Source organism: Xiphophorus hellerii, chromosome 20, assembly GCF_003331165.1.
Source record: "Xiphophorus hellerii strain 12219 chromosome 20, Xiphophorus_hellerii-4.1, whole genome shotgun sequence".
Classification (NCBI taxonomy): Eukaryota; Metazoa; Chordata; class Actinopteri; order Cyprinodontiformes; family Poeciliidae; genus Xiphophorus; species Xiphophorus hellerii.
The window spans coordinates 8,011,949-8,029,772 of record NC_045691.1 but is presented as its reverse complement, the minus strand read 5'-3'; the positions used below and the strand labels follow the sequence as shown (position 1 = coordinate 8,029,772).

Below are 17,824 nucleotides of genomic sequence, written 5' to 3'. Positions count from 1 at the left end.
CGGGTAACTACCAAACAGAAAATAGACACAACCAATTGCAAAGCTAGAATGTAATGGCATTGGGTGACAACTTACATTAATTTGTTACACTGTATTGCATCAAATCAGACTAAATCAAGAATATTTACATGAAACTCCAGATACTTGCTGCAATTTCATGTGACATTTTTCTTTCTTAGTGTAATTTTTCAGCACCTTTTCCAAATATATTACTGCTATTTGCATATTTGCAGAGTGATAAGATTGCTCTGTGAAATGACACACTGTGCAGTGTTTACAGATGAGGGTTATCTGCTGCCTTGACAAGCCAAGTCTCTAAACCCAAGGAAACAAGAGGAAGAAATTCACATGTATTACAGAGTTCTTTTTCAAATTTTCCAACTGCCACTTTATTAAAATTAGCATTTCTACTGTTGTCAAAGACAGGTGAAATGAAACATACTGATGCCTTTTAACTTGCATTGATTTCTGCTGAGGAACATTGTAAACACAACATAAAAATTATCACAAAATGCATTTCTCTCTTTCAGTGCTACATCTTGCCAAATGCTACCTAGATTTTTCATGTATGTACCGTGTAAGTAAATTTTATTTGGAGCAAACACAGATGAAGACAGGATAAAGGATTTTATTACTATCAGTTTTTAACCAAACATCAATATACAGCTACACATACAGTCTGTTTGACAGTGTCTGTTTGACATTTGGAAATGCATTCAGCAGCAACAGTGTCATCACTCATTTTTCCGTCAAAATAATTTAGATTTTACCCATTCTGACATTTTGTCTGACAAATCACAACAAGAATTTTGGTATTTTATGCAAGACAAGCCACACAAAAGCAGCCACCACTGTTTCTGCTTCCCAGGGATGTGCAATGCCAGAAAGTTACAAAGGGGACAAACAATGTTAGTAAATGCTTCATTTTGGAAGCTGTAATAGAAAAATAGACATGAATCTGAAAATTATCCAGTTGGTAACTTAACAGTGCATGCTCTAATGTACTGATATTGGTAATAAAATAAGTAAGAGAAAGTAAAATGTCATGCTAAAATTTTCATTCTAACAACTAATCTAACATAGTATTTTCAATATACAATAACTACACAGTAGTTGCAAATAATAATGATATGTATAAAAAATTCTCCCTGTGATCCCTTCACATCAGTTTGTGCATGTGGATATAAAAAAGCAGGTTATAATGGATAAATAAATTCAATTAACTCACTTTAACTTTTTTGAGGGTATGAAAGGAATATTTTTTGCTTGTAATCTTGCTAGGTTTTCCCATTTTCTTCACCTAGGAATTTTTAGTGTTAAAGTGAGGTTATTCAACTGGAACAACTTAGAGAAACACAGCTCTGGCTATGAGTAACAGTTTGATTTTGATCAAAATGTCACATGTGGTACAATAGACTTGGATTTGACTTTTGTACCACTTGCTTGCAGGGATATATTAATAAGTATTGAAATTTTGGGCCACGTCTCTTTTTTATTAATCTGGCTTAGCTTTGTGTTTTGGTAAGTAATGTACTCAAAGTTAAAATTGGAAGCACTTTTCAATTTTTCTAACTGTCCAAACAATTTAACAGAATGTGACGGCAGAAATGTATGTTCAATTCTGGAAAAAAAAACAAAAAAACATTGGATATCCTCTTGACAGACAGGAATTAGAGGGTCAAGATAAAAACCTTTAATGTAATAAAACAGTGAGGTAATTCAAGCTAATTAGCCTTATCCTTCCCTACTTCCCGATGTTTTGAGTTCTAAGAAATATAATATTATCTCCCAAACTCCTGCAATTCCTTTCCCTGTTTTTTTTTATTATTATTATTTTTTGGTTTCCAAAGGAACACTGTTTTACATCTGAAAAATTCCCAAAGCTGACAAGTCTGTTACACTGATGGACATTTCAGAAGCAGGAGTTAGCAAAAGGTCAGTGTCTATTATTTCTATTCAGAATGGGAAATCAGTGTGTACCATGTTTAGGCAATACATAATATCCATAAATTGAAATTTTACCATACAGTGCCATTGTTGTTAAAATGTGGGACATATATGGCGCATATATGAATACATACATCAACACTACAAGTAGGTTACAACAATTGTTATATGATTTGAGACATCCTTTGAAAGATTGTACTATGACTCATATGATTTTTGTTAATGCCTATTGAAAAACAACAACAATGAATAAGGCCACATTTATATTTTGTCATTTCTGCAAAATGTGCTATTCACTGCTGCACATTTAGGGTTTGAATTCCTTCTAAAGAGAAAAAAGAATGAGTCTCTTTTTCTACTTGTATTCCCCGCACAGAAATGATCACAATATACCGATGGCTCTTTTTATATCCACTGGTTGACATTCTTTTTGCTACATCTCAGTTTGCTGAATTACAAATGATTACAAGAACATGAGAAATAATTACATATCAGCTTTTGTGAATTTCAAGTCCTCATTACTGAGGGTTTGAAAACACTTAATGCAAATTCAAGAAAAAAAGTGTCCAGGACTCTGCTTTATTAGATATGGAGTGTGTTGCACCATCATGAATGCAGGACCAGTGGAGAAAGTGTTTAAATGTGACCTTTCCTCTGTATCAGTTGAGCTGTGTCCTATACTCTTGAGAAAGACAACTTAAAAATAGATGTACGGTAAAAATAAATAACACAATGGCAGCTATGTTGAAGATAATCTCAAGACAAACCATTCCCCAAATGACCAATCTTTTGATGGTTATAAAAGAAATAGCCATATGATGCAAATTAAGGTTAAGCACTGCAATGAGTGAAGACTGCTGATTTGGTCAAAAGCTCCTTTCAGATCAGACTATCAGGCTCAAATGTGTTCTACAGGTGTTCTTCATGAACAGCTTAAAGAGTCCAAGTGAAATAAGGTCAAAGGTGACCTGCTGCTGTTTTGTCTATGATCCACCTGAAAAAGTATAGTCACAGAGCCAAGATGAGCATAATATGAAATGGGGCAGCTGTAGAACACTATGATGATCCCCCAGTTTGGATTTAATCTGAGAAATATGTTCAGCATAATCTGGGACAGACACAAATGTGCTAAGCATGATGCACTCCAATTTTGTTTGTATTTGAAGACAGTATTAGGACAGTTAGCTTGTAACTCACAATCCAATTCAGATATTACTGGGTGTAGGAGAAATGCTCAACACACATATCATGTGCATTGCTCAAGTAATTGGAGCTGAGTTACACACATAGCCCCATGAGCTCACCAAATCAACTTGTAGGACATAAATGTCAAAGGAAGATAGATGTAAGGGGATCTTTGTGTTTATGTGTTTATCACAGAACTCTGATCTGAAAGATGCTAAAGACTGAGAGGAAGAAATTGTAAATCTTTGGAGATGGAAGTTGTTTTGAGTACAAAGGGTTTCTACAAAGTGCAAGTTGGTTTCTATTATGAAGCTACTTCTGCCTCTCTATGTCTCATCCACAACAACCATGTCATCTTTCCTCTACTGAAACTTAATCTTTGGCAAAGACAGTATTAGTCTAAATGAGATACCTGCCAAAATTAGGTTTACTGTTTAAAGTGCATCAACAGAGTAAATAAATAGATTCAATTTAATACCATATTTTTGTCATAATTTCCAAGACTATGCTGTATGTATTTTAGAAATATCTTTCTCTACATAGTTTACAGTCATGAATCTAATGAACATACTATCCTCTTTGTTTTTAGTTTTGATTACATACCATTTACTTTTGTACATAAATTTGTAATTATATAATGAATACTGCTGGAAGTTTGAGAAGACCCACTGTCAACCAAACCCTTCTTGTTAAGCTTTCCGCCTATGATTAATTCAGAAGGAGCAACACTATTATCCTTCTTCATATCTTGAGAGCAACCTTTAAATATAAGCAAATGAGGCAATCCAGACAGGACACTGTTAAATGATACGATATGCCAGCATATCACATTACAAGCAGTTAAATATTGAGGTCACTTGTCATTATGACATCCTTTTATAAGGGATTTTAGGTCAGTGACGTGTCCTGCTTTATATAGATTAAGTTCCAGTGAATATGATTGTAAAATTCACAAAAGCCTTGAGCTTTCTTTACAGAATTTCACATTCCAAAGCTGAATGTTCAGCATTTAGTTTTCTGGTTTTTCTAAGACAAAAATGACAGCTCTACAAGAACATATTTCCTATGTGTTAGTAGTCCAGTGAAATCTATTTCTCTTTCGATACAAGTCATAGTCTTGGCCTCATTATTTTCTTCAGAATATTTGACACTGAGCCAAAAACTTTGACTTTTCACAGACAAAAATATGATCCTCATAGAATTTTTGAACACATGGAGTGGTATACTTACAAGCCTCATTCCATTGAGATGTAATTTGTTAGATAACATGTATATCCATCTTTTGACTGTAACTGTACCAATCCATGATCCAAGGGTTCTGGAGCTTTACCAAGTAGGAAACAGCACTGACCACACACTTTCTTGAGTGTCCTCAACTAGTTTGGAGAACCAGGAAAAACGTCCTTACAAGGAAACCATTTTTACTCCTCACTCTCTTCTTCATCTCCCTTGGTGCCTTTACTCCAGCGCTGGAAGCAATGAACAGTTGAAGCCAAAAAGAAGCTGGTCATGATGGCCACCACAGACACAGAGATGCCAGAAAAAATGATGATGAGCAGGTCTGTTAGAGTTAGGGTGGCCTGGCACTCACGAAAGCTGTCCTTTGAAAGCTGTGTCAGAGAAACACGTCTGCCATCCATGGGAAGGGAGCACTCCATGCCTTCCACCCCTGAAACAAAACAGGAAATGGAATCGGATTAATTCACCAGATATAATGAATGGTGGTCAGTGTGATTAGGTTTCAGCTCAAGTAGCCAGCAGAAAATAAAAGATCCCTGATTCAGCTTTCTTGCTTGTACAAAATACTTGGAATCTAGTTTGACATAATGAGTTAAAGTTGCTTTGTGTTTACCACATATCCACCCACAGCAAGGCAGCAGGTACACACTTATTCTCACTGGAAGAATGTGATGTGTGGTTGCATACTGTAAAAGAAACTGAAAACAGTAATTTCAACAGCTACCTAAAGTAGGTAGCTTTAGATCAGCCCATTTTGGGAGCCTGTATTGTATTACTAACACACTGCTATACTATTAACAACTAAAATTGCTCAGAAAATATGTTATGTTGGTTAGTACATTCCACAGAAATCCACCTGTCTTGACAGTAGTTATGGCTGCTTTCATATCCAGCATGAAACCTGAGGATGTATTAATGAATATTTAGTGTTCATTAGACTCAGGATCACAGTTCACCTACTGTGCATCCCCTTTATCCCACAGATTTTTTTTTTTTTAAATTGCGCAATGATCATAGTCAGTTTTACAGTGGATCCTTCAATTGGTTGCACCAACAACTTTGTTGGCCTTTGAGCGTTAATTAGACATATGTATTTAATGCAGAGCAATAGACTTTAATTGATGCACTCTTAACATTGCAAACACAATGCTCTATGCAGCATAGAGAAGACTTTTGGCAATGCATTGTACTATAAGAAACACTGCTGTAGTTATGTGGGCAGATATAAAGGCTTGCAATGTGGGTGGCTACTTTTCACTGTTGCTGGGCATGCAAATAGATAAAATTTCTAAAACAACATATGTTCCCCTTAAAGCATTTCTTTTTTATAATAACACGAGCAATTCTTTACAGAAGTTTTCATTCAGTCACCTACAATCCCTAATTTCATTAACAGTTCCTGTTACTATTTAGCATCAAATATATAAATGTATCGATGAAGTGAGAACCTAATAAGACAAAAAAGCACAGCAAAAATCAGAGAATGAAATAAGCAGCTTGTGCAATCTGTAAAGCTTAGTAAATGTACATTCAACACCTAAATGTTGCAACAATGGAAAAAGACAATGGAAATTTGTGATATCATGGAATTGGTTTTCATGGTCCTCTGATTAACTTGCTACACTATTAATAAGGTTCGTAACTGAACTCTGTAGGAGCTTGATAAAAGTTGGTGACACTAATCCTCTAATACAAAATAGATTCTTACATCTCATCTGACATTCACTTAGTAGAGAACAGGAACCGTTATCCACCCATAATTGCTGGAGGGGGATATGGTGACACTTCTTGTATATTTCATAGACAGTTGTTTACATATGCTGTATAAATACACAACCTTCTTTTTTCTGTGTCGGATATCAAAGCAGATAAAATCTTTCTGATGTTGGAATGGTTAGATTTAGAGCTACTTTTACATATATAGCTGTTAAGAAAATAATAATGTGTTAGAAATTTTTCTAGACAATGTATTTTTTGGCTTCCTTCAGATCCACAAGCTTGTATGCATTTCTTTAGTATTTGGTATAATTGCCTTTTAGACTTAGGGATAACCAACTTTTTGATTTAATTTTAACAATTTGTCTGTCAGAATACCACATCTTGACCAGGCATTTTTGTCTACAATATCTTCCAAAAGTACAAATCAACCAGATTGTGAGCACATCTCTTAATCACAACCCTCTTCAAGAGTCACCACTTATTAACATTAATACATTTAGTTGTGAATTCTAACCCAATGCAAATCTTTAATTAGGATGCAAGTTTGGTCTCAATGGAATGTTGAAAAATAAAATTCATCCTTATCTTTAATTTCGAAGCAGACACCAAAATTAACATTACACAATACTAAAACAGATTTTGGACTGACTAGCAGATTAGAGAATAACCCAACAGCTGTGGTTCTTTGCAATTGTGACCTTCTGAAGCAAAGACTATAATGACAGTGTCTCATAATTACAAGCTGTCATGAGGATATTCAGATTAGGGCTGTTGTAGACGAATATTTTCGTAATCAAGTAATCTATCGATTATTCTTACGATTAATCGAGTAATCGGATAAAAAAAGAGATAAAATAAAGCATTGGTAAATCTAACTTAACAGCAGTATTACTATCGGATATCAACATCAGTCCAATTTTTCACATTTGAGCATCCCTAACAATAACTTTTCTGTAGTTTAGAAAATAACAATAATAGCTCACTCTAAGTTAACCTGAAGAAAAGTAATACAAAAATCTGAAATTATATTCAATTTAATAATAAAGAGGCAGACTCACAAATACGCTTATAAAAAAATGTATAGGCTCCAGCTTTTGGTTAATCTTCAGTCAGTTTAATAATTAACTCTCACCTTGCCCAGACATTTATAGCTTTGTGTTCATGTTAGCAACTGGATTTGACATGGTCTGCATTTGTCACACATAGAAACACATCTATCAGCTATGTAATGCCACCATGTGCTTCGCCACCCATTTGTTGTGACCGGGATGATATGAAATTTATTTTCTGGATGGTCCATAAAGCTACGCATCTAAAGCACAGCTGCCTGCAGTGTTCGGTCTATTCGCTCACCTATATAAATAATTCCGCCATGCTCCCCCGCCGTTCACTCTGAACACCAGGCCACCAGGCAGCACCTCCGGGAGGAGAAAAGCTACTCCAAGCATCGCTCCCGTCATTTTAAGGATGCTTATTGGTCCCCAGAAAAATGACAAAGACCCAGACATTATCATGAATCAATAAAATCCTCCCAGGTTGAACTTGAAAATTGGACACTACGCTGCTAACACTTAGCTTTCGTCAACAACTCAGGCAGGAGTGAGAGCGCTGCGCATCGCAAATAACGACCCTGCCGGAACACAGTGTATTAAATGATAAAACATAACTTAACAAAGCTTTAAGGCAGATACATTTTTCTTGAGGAATTTTAATAATCGAGGTACTCGAATCACTTGAGGAATCGTTTCAGCCCTAAATTGTAGTCAATTTAGTCCCTTTTGAGAAATATAGCAAACTGATTACTTTACAAATATTTCCTGACTTGGCAGTATAGGTCTAAATCCAAATGTATGCCTGGAGGTATTAGTTTTACATAATAAAGTTAGAGGAATTCTTTTAACAGAAGCTAAGAAACAGCTACTAAGGTGTTAATTAAGTAGACCGTCAAAATTTCCAAGAAAACTGAACACAACCACAGATTACCATGAAGGTCACCTACTTTATTGCTCATCAGAATTATCCCAACACCCCAGATTGGATATTTCAGAATTTTAAGAGGATTTTAGTGTCAAAACAACTGAAAGGCTTTTAGAAGATTATTGCAAAATGTGAGTGCATCTAACATGGACTAACAAAAGAACAAAGAAAGAAAAACTAAATAAATAAAAAAATAACCATTCCTACAGATTAAGGTACTTTCCCTTAGAGCTCATCTTATTTGTTCAACACCTTAGAAAATTAGTGGCTGTCACACTAGAGCAGGAAAATCTCAATGAAAAATAAACAGAGCCAAAGCGGAAAGTGAAACCCAACTTTGAACACCATTAAGCAGCTCATATATCTCTCTATCTCAGGAAAACAAAAACAAGGTTGACATACAACCAATAAAGCTACTTTGCCATAGGACAGAAGACATTGTGTGGGAGCCTACACACCGAAGGAGAGAAATTTCTCTGGTGAAAACATGTTGTATTCATTACTATCTTCAGAATGCAAGCACTATAAGTTAGTTACACATTAAAAAGGGTAAGAATATTGTACATTTAGCTGTTTGTGAAGATAATGCTTCTCATTGATTATTGAGAATGGCACAAATAAGTCTCAACATTGCATGTTTTACTAATATTTGAATTAAAAATTTTTTTTCTTTTTCAATACATGTTGGATTTGACTGTTTTACATTTCTTTCTGTCTTCTCTCTCTTTATGGTCAGTCATAAATGTTTTCTCCAAAACAATTTAGATTTTATGTGTAGCTTGTTTTTGTCAAAATATGTTAAATTATTTACATTTTACTCATAAATTATAAACATTTCTATAAAAATAAAAGGTAAATAAGTGAATCAGAGCCAACAGACAAGCTGTTTGTATAGCTTGCAAAGTTATTGTATCTGTTTTCCTTAATTTGCCAAAGTTGAAGCTGAAACATTATGGCTAGAATCTATGCAATCTGTCCATGTTTGATTTTCTTTTCATGGACCATACAAAATTATACAAAATTACTAGCTATCATGGTCTAGCTATCATGGTCTCAACCACTTTTGATTAAAAGTTTTAATCAAGTCCCACCACTAACTTTGACACACATATTTCCTTTTTAATCAGAGGAAATGCACAGGCTGAGTGAACACAAATGTACTTAAAATCTAAATCTACCAAGGATATGAATCATATGTTGAATTGAACATGTAAATGCTATGTCAGCTGTCTTGCTTTTTCTTTCATGCTTATTTTATGTATATTTCCTAACTCTGGTTATGGAAGTCAAAAATAACCCTGATGGGTTTAAGGACTTAACACAGTTGAAAGGAAAAAGTTTTCAAATTGATGATATATACTCTTTAAGTTTTTTTAACTATGTAATATGCTAACAGTTTATAAACTACTCCTGAAATATGTGATATGACAAGTATTAAGACTCTACGGCAGGCAACTGTTCAGTGATGTAATACAAATCACGCCCTTACACTCTCAAGTTTGTCTGCCCACACAGATATGTTTCAGTCTTGGCACGAACAGTTGATAGATTACATTTAGGATTACAGCCAGTCAACAGGATAGGCTATCTCCTGTCTCCGTCGTGATTGATCTACCTTGCTGCCTAGTTTCCCATCCCTCCCTTTAACACCACTCTATCTCTCCAGATTGATCTCTGAACAAATCAATTAACAGTAGTCATACATTCATGTAGTTGAGTTTACATTTAGAACACTTGAAACATAGGTGTCTAGGGACCTTTCTAATAATCCAACCATTCAGCTATGATACTTGATTTAACCTCTTGAACATATGGGTAAATGTCAATAAATGTAAATCATTCATACATGATTGGAGTCACAAGGAAAAGTTCTTCAGTTCTAAAAAAAAAAATCTAATACCTAATTGTAAAAAATGTGAGATTCATTCAATTTAGAAAAAAATGGATGGTAACAGAGTGAGTAATATTTGTAAAGCATGCACAAAGAGAGAAGCATTGCTGCGACTCGGGGAAATGAGTGAATTATTCATAAGGGAACTCCGTCTGTGGAAAGATTCAGCAACCTTACACCAGGCATACACAAATTTAGTCACCATTAAGCCACAAAGCATGCTGACTGCTACAAACAGAAGACATATTTAAAAGATCCAAAAATGGCTTTTTTCTTTTATTTTCAAATAACATAATTCATTCTGATCATAAATACAAATGTTAAAAATCCCTTGAATTTTTAACACATGATAAAGAAAACTAAAATAATGTTCAAACAGGTTTCCACGGGCATCCGTGGAAATAATGTGTTTTACTTCTGAAACATGGCAGATTATCCTCCTCTGCTTTTCAACATGTACCACATGATGCTATCACATTTTGTAAATCTGTCCACCTTTTTCCCACTCAGCTCTCCCTTGCCAGCACCATCTCTCACATCCAAACTTTAAATAAACATTAAATTAGGCCAAGATAAAACAAGCTGTCAGGTTGTGTTAATAGAACAGATATTTTCACATCATATACCCATGGGTGGTAAAGATAGCCAGAGATGTCGCATTGAGCTTTGCAGCTTAATGTTTGTGCTATGTAGAACTGGTCAATGACACCATATTTTCAGAGCTGTTTGTGCAGTGTGATAACAGGTCTCAAAGGAGCAACTCAATAGGCTGTGAAGGAAAATTCAGGCTTTGACCACAGTAGTCATTTGAACTGCTACTTTACAAAGAAACTGGTCAGGTCATGACTAGTGTTGATAGCAACACCATGATGGGCCTGAGTCCCAATGTGCCATCTCCCAAGAGAAATTGGCCTGCCCTGTCCCTGTAGGCAGCTGTAGCTCCAATTACCCTGGCCAATGTGCTGTAGAACTGTGTCAGTCTGAATTATATATGGCCTTTGTTCATCCTTAACCCAAGAGCACCGGAGACAGCAGTGGATCATGCTTACACTCAATCTTCCACTGAAACATTTATGAACCTGATTGGTGGCTAAAAGAAACTTTTACATGGTGACCCAGTAAGAAATACAAAAAAGATTAATTGACTTGTGAGTCAACTTTAAATAAAGAATTAGTTACATCTACTGCTACACTAGAGACAAACCGAAGTTATTTAAAAATGAACAGCGTTTTCTGCTATTTTTTTTGCTTATAATTTGAAATTCTAAAATTTCAACTATCTTTCAGCCACCCATCATTCTGACAGGCGGTGACACAAACAGAAAAGGATGCTGTGCTGTGAAGTTAAAATCACGAGGGAAATCAAGAAGTGAAAAATGAATTGGGAATTGGATTTACTGTAGACTCTGCAGATGCTTTATTCTGCAGGCACTTATGGAGAATGCTGCAACTATTTTTGTCCTATAGAGAGGAATGTCTATAGATTAATTTCTGTATATTATATGGGATTCTATACATACAATTTAGAGATTTTGAAATGCTGACATTAACAGCTCAGAGGAAGCTGTACAGGAAGGCCAGCTGTGTGCCCGGATGCTCCCTTGACTCAGTTCAGGTGGTGGGAGACAGAAGGACTCTGGCTAAAATAACATGACTGATGGACAATGATTCCCACCCCAGGTGTGAAGCTGTTGCTGATCTGGAGACCTTCTTCAGTGACAGAGTACTGCACTGTAGGTGCACAAAGGAGTGTTAGAGAAGATTCTTCCTCCCAGTAGCTGTTAGAATGTACTGTATATTCATGACTGCTCCCAACAAAAGCAATATGTGTTTACATCCATTCTGGGATTTGCATAATCATTAGCAATATTTTACTCATTACTAATATTCATTAGATTGTTTACTGTACTGTAAATGATCTGTTTTCTTCGTAATGCTTAACATGCATGCACTTTATGTACATTTGAAAAACAAGTCATCCTACTCAGTTGCATATCCCTTGGATCCAAATACGCCATTTCTGATCACTGTCTTTATGCAATAATTCTGTACAACTTATATATATACACACACTACATGTGGGGGTGTGCGTGTGTGTGTGCATGATGCTGCTGTTGCACCTGAATGTCCACTCCGTTGGACATTAAAGACTATTTCTATTATATTCTATATTTGATAGTGTCCAGTTTCAAGCGACAATAAAGTACTAAAGTGTTTCTACTTTCTCCTCATGAAGGCTTGGGAGTCATTTTAACTTTTTGCTTATATCCCAACTTACATACCCAGAAATCCCTATGTTGTCCAGATCTCCTTCCATTTCATGTCCTTTAATATAACCCCTTCTGCTTATGTTTTGAATAATTTCAGATCAGATTTCTCTTGGTAAGTATGTATTTTTTAATAAATCCTAAAAATAAATATTGATACAAAATTCTAAAATAAGGGAAAATGTCAGAAAGTGCTGGAGCCTCTTAATGAGACAGAGGCCCAATTTCAAGGTGGGCAGTATCGTCAGCTACAGTAAATAACGGGGGTATAATGTATTTTCCAGGTATATGGAGCCATTTTGTAGCACAATCAAGTAACTATGCTACCTTCAGTTGTTATGAATATGTTGTATGTATCAAAAAACACTTCGACTTCACATCATAACCATATCCTATGCCTTGAAATTAGCCTGTCTCTTTAAGCACGTCATCACAACAATGCTTCTCCATATTGCCCATTGGCGCCGTATACAATCATTCACAGGAGCTTTGTAATTTGTATGATAAGCTCAGCAAGCTCAGCAGTTTCACCAGGTATTTGCTAATTGCTGCTGCTGTTATTTTGGTGGAGCTGTGTGGAGGAGACGCAGGGGAGGGACGATTGATGGGGTGGGTCCTCAGCTGGGGACAGATGCAGGCATTAAGCAATCCCCTTATGGCTGCCATGTGAGATTTAAGGATTCTTCAACCATGCATGAATGAGTCAAAGCAATGTTCCAGTTGTGTTTTTTATGAAGAAATAAAATTATGACATATTTAGCTCAAAAAGGTTGATGTAACTTATACCCCACCCCTTCCCTTTAATAACACCTCTAGTGATTCAAGTAAGTTGCACAGGAAAGACTTTGAAATGTTCTAAAAATGCCCTGTAGCATTAGCCATGACATAAGTAGAGATTAAATAAATAGACACAGACTGCAGTGGTTAAAATATTCCCCAAGCTTTTATTCAAGGGGAGACCCTTGAATAAAAGCTTGTGAAACTGAAGGTTGCTGTTTACTCATTTTATTGCCCCACAGTGTTCAAACATTAAATTGAACTCCTACATGACAACCAGTTATTTTTATGCAAGTCAAAGGAGACTATCATAACAATTTAGTCAAATGCTGTCAAGGTACTGCATTATTCTTTACTATCTTTACATGAAGTAATGTTTTTTTCATGAGAGTTAAGTGATAGATTTCAAGTGAGAGTCAAATGTAGAATCCTTAGAGCACAAGTAAGGACTAGATCTCTGTTTTCCGCACTGCAAAATTAAATCTAGACTAAAATGTAAAGTGGAAAACTCTAGTATCCTGGAGAAATGGTAAAGAAAGAACCAAGAGTAATAGTCATGACTTTAAAAGCTTATCCTATCATGTTAAATCTTGCCCATGTATTAGCTTTTAAGTTCCTGATATAAAGTGTCAGCCCTCAGAAGCTCACTAGTCACTCATACATGTGCACAGCTGTATCACGTTGTTCGGAGTCTTATCAGGTACACACCTGATAATTACACTTAAACTTTATTAATTTTGCAACTTCGGATACTTTAAGGAGTCATTTCAAAGACCCATTAATGCTGGATATGAAATGTTTAATGTTAGAAAAAATATTCAGTGTCAAAATGAGAGTTAATTCTGTCTGCTGGGAAATAACATTTCAGATGTTGGCTTATATAGACCACATATTTGTTTTTGTTTTTTAAAATATGTCATGGTGCAAGAATAAAAAAACTCTACTCATACACAAGATTTCCATGATTTTGTCCAACTAGATTATATGTTGCTAACGTCCATCAACTGATGACGGTTGTTAGAGAGGCAACGCATACTGCAAAGCCTATCAAATCAAGCTCATTCACTAATGAGTATCCATCTGTGATTGTATAATCATGTCTCTTATGTTTGTTTTTTCTCTGAGAATAGGTCATACTATTTTCCCAATGTTAAGAGCTCCGTCATTATGTTTATTGGGTCTGGCAGCATGAGGACTGAATGTGTGAGCAAATTTTCCTACCTGAGGTGGCAAAGGAAAAAAAGATTTGAGTGCAGAGTAAGGGCAGAATCAATAGCACAGAACACCATGGCCTATATGTATGTAAGTAGTTTAATTTTGTAGGTTGTCAGCAGTTTACAAGACCTGAAAAGTACCAAACCAGTTTTCAGATTGAGCACAAAAGCATTCAGTGAGAATATAGTTAACTTTCAGCCAATTTGATCTTGCAGACAGAAAACAGATCTTTATGACAGAGTAATATGCTTGATGAAATGCTTATATAGTTTTGTGAAACTTTAAAAGGCGAATCAATTTAAAAATTCTTCCCATCTTTTACTTTGTAACTTTAACTGATTCCTGCAATTATTTTCCACATTTAAAAACACACTCCTTTACCATTCCTTAGATTATTTGGCTCGTGAGTAATCAGACTTCATATGAAAGCAGATCTTTTTGAAACAAAGCTGACAGTTTCCCCAACATCATCATATATTTTCAGTGTATTTTATCACAACGGCTTTGTTAAATCATTAAAATGTACATTTAGCTTAAATGAACATTTAGCTTAAATGTACATTTTAAGCAAAAAAAAAATCAATGTTATCACATCTCTGTAATCTGAAGTGAAAATTATCACCCTTAGTACAAGTCATGTGTGGCTCAGCTGTCAGATCTGTTTATTTTTGCTTCTTTGCTCCCACATCCTACCCTGCTCTCATGAGATAAGTCCTGTCTATAACAATTGCAAGGAAATAATCTGTGTTCTACAAAAGATTTAACTCCCGAATAATATTTGTAACAGAACACAAACACATACCATACTATCGGAAATAAATGGATCTATAATTAATATAGTATAAGATATAACGATTTCATATCATTTTCATCATGGAAAAAACTGGCCGCCCCTTTTTAATACAGACACCCTGGCTGTTAAAACCAGTCAACCTTGTTTAGAGATTTTACCTAAAAGGCTATTAATATTTCATGTTCCTCTGGAACAAGCATGCACACATTGAGGCTGCTTAGTAAAACCACCAAAATGTCCATCCGGTTATGTAACGTAGCTCTCACGGCTAAATTACATTGGTGGATGGAGTCTGTCAGCCTCAAAATCCACAAGGATAAAGCAATATACACATGATGTGAAAAATTGTCTTTATTTTCTCTGTAGAAAAATAAAATCTTTGCGTTTTCCTACTCTTAAATTCCAGCATGCATGAAAATGTGAAATAATAAAGCATTTTTTTTTAAAAACAAACAAACAAATTGTTTGAATACGTGCAATATTGAGGTCAGTGCTTGGTTCGCATGAACGCTAAAATCCTAAACCACATGAGTTTCTTTTAAACCATCTCCATAGAAAATATTAAATAATTTTAAACGCTATTAAATTTCATAAAGTAAAACATAACTGTCACTGTGAAAAACAAGTGCTATTGTCTCATGCTACGCACTGAGTCTCCCACATCAAGGGCTGTGGGGGTGGAGGGAAAAAAAGAGACAAAATTAGAACAAGGGAGGGGGAGGGGGTTTCCTCTTCCACTGGGAAAATAAATAAAGAAACAAATAGACCAGGGAAGTGTGATGGCGTTGGATTTACCATGTACCAATGAATGTTTTACTCAGATTTACGTTATCTGACAAATGCACAGTAACAAAGAGCTGTTTCTAAAATGACATTACTTACCATTTGGAAGCTTGTGATGATTTTCCATCAACCATTCAAACAGGTTGGTGAAGTTGCAGTTGCAAACCCAAGGGTTGCCCTCTAGTCTCACCACCCGCAAGGAGGGCAACTGACTCAGGGCTCCCACCTTTAGGGTAGATAGTGCATTACGTTCCAGCTCAAGTTCTCGCAGAGAGGTGAGGCCCAGAAAAGCGTCCTCACTCACCATGCTCAAATATGGGTTGTTTCCCAGTCGCAGTTTGATCAAGCTCCGGGATTCCCCAAAAGTCCCCTTTGGGATTTCAGTCAGATTGTTGCTACCTAGGTCAAGGAAGACCAACCTGGAGGAAGTGCTTAGAGTCCCAGGTTCTATGTAAGAGAGGGAATTGTTCCGGAGGTCCAAGTAGACCAAGTCACTGTACAGAACCAGAAAATCCGAAGGGATGCGGGGTATCCAGTTGTCGGCCAGCAGAAGCCTCCGAACATCCAAAGGGATCTCTTCAGGAAGACGGGTTAACCCCCGGCCACTACAGTCCACAGTGTGAGGATCTGGGCACAGGCAGGTTGCTGGGCAGTTTTCGCCCCAGGTCCAAAAGACAGAGGACAGCAAAACGAGGATAGGTTGAAGCCAGTGGACCCATGGCAACATGGTCGAGAGGGTCAAATGAATTAGGAGAGAGGAGGTTTAGGTTAAGGACAAAAGGGAGAAAATGGATGGGGGTTGAGAACAAAAAGGTGGGGGTCAGAGGGCAGAAGATTGGGAGAAGGGAGGGGAAGGGATGAGTGAAGGGGGTGGAAGAGATCAATCCTCTTGAATGAGCATCTTGATGTTATGGAGAGAGATACCTGACAGAGCTTAGGAATTGTGTGACGGCAGAACAGCAGAGGAAAACTCTTTTCTAGGAGATCACGTAACAAGCTGCTAAGATAGAACAGCAGTCTATCTGTTTTATATGTGCAACGAGAGCCTGACAGTAACCAGTAAGAATAACGAAAGATAACACAGAGGGTAATGTAGCTCAGAAGCGGTAAATTAACACGAGCAAGCTGGGAGAGAAGAGAAGTAAGGGAAACAGACAAGGGAGAGGGGGGTTGAGGAGAAAGCTGTGTCCGCCACACTACCCCACAGTTCGTCTGGCAGCAGTGATAGACAAAGACAATGAGTACTGTGACAAAAGAGGATATATGGAACAGTAATTCAAGCATGACAAGCAAAGAGTTGCATTCCTGCATTCGTCCATTAGTCCAAAGTCTTTGTGCACAAAAGCCAAACGGTGTGAAAAAAACAGAGCTCACGGAGCATCGCTCAAATGTGTGGTGATATTGCCCCCGCTCGCCCTTAATTCTCTCTCTCTATCTCCGAGTGCCCTGCAACATGCTGTAAAAACAAAGCCAGGCTCAGTGCTTTTCTCTCCAGCACCATTTCTAAGCTGTTTGAGAGACAATCCAAATGCCCAGGCAGGAGCCTTGTGGATGTAGGATGAAGTGCTGAGCTGCACACAGCCATGCCAATCCAATGTCTGCCTCCGAATCTACCACGGTTTATCTCATGCCCTCTCCTTTTTCCAGGGGGGCGTGTCTGATTCATCAAGTCACTGTCAACATGTGATGTCACTTCCTATAGTGAAAAGAAATTATTGGTCGTATTTCAGAATCAATAAAAGGCAAGAAAAGGTGTGTTTGTAAGACAGCGTTAGATTCTAAAATATATTATCAGCTGTTTGTCTTTAAAATAATATTTACAAATATGTATACATTATTATTATTATTATTATTATTATTAATAAAAAAAATTACCACTCCATTTTCATAAATAAAAAAAATATCTGTAGGAAAAAAGGACTACTATCTGTCATGGTGTGTTTCGATTTTTTCCGACATTCCATTTTTATCCTATCAGCCATTTCCTCAGTTCAAATTCAGCTACTTTCCTTCCCTCACAGCTGCTCCCAG

The 17,824-nt window shown here is 36.5% G+C and overlaps 1 protein-coding gene across 1 annotated transcript; it reads right to left on the bottom strand.

Annotated features, from left to right (window-relative positions):
* Window positions 1–608: 608 nt before the first annotated feature.
* lrrc38b (leucine rich repeat containing 38b) lies at window positions 609–17,436 on the bottom strand. The gene is made up of 2 exons (XM_032549900.1): window positions 15,893–17,436; window positions 609–4,801 (listed from the first exon to the last, which is right to left on the bottom strand). The coding sequence occupies exons 1-2, from the start codon at window positions 16,518–16,520 to the stop codon at window positions 4,554–4,556; spliced, it is 876 nt and encodes a 291-aa protein (XP_032405791.1). The 5' UTR covers window positions 16,521–17,436; the 3' UTR covers window positions 609–4,553.
* Between the last annotated feature and the right edge of the window lie 388 nt (window positions 17,437–17,824).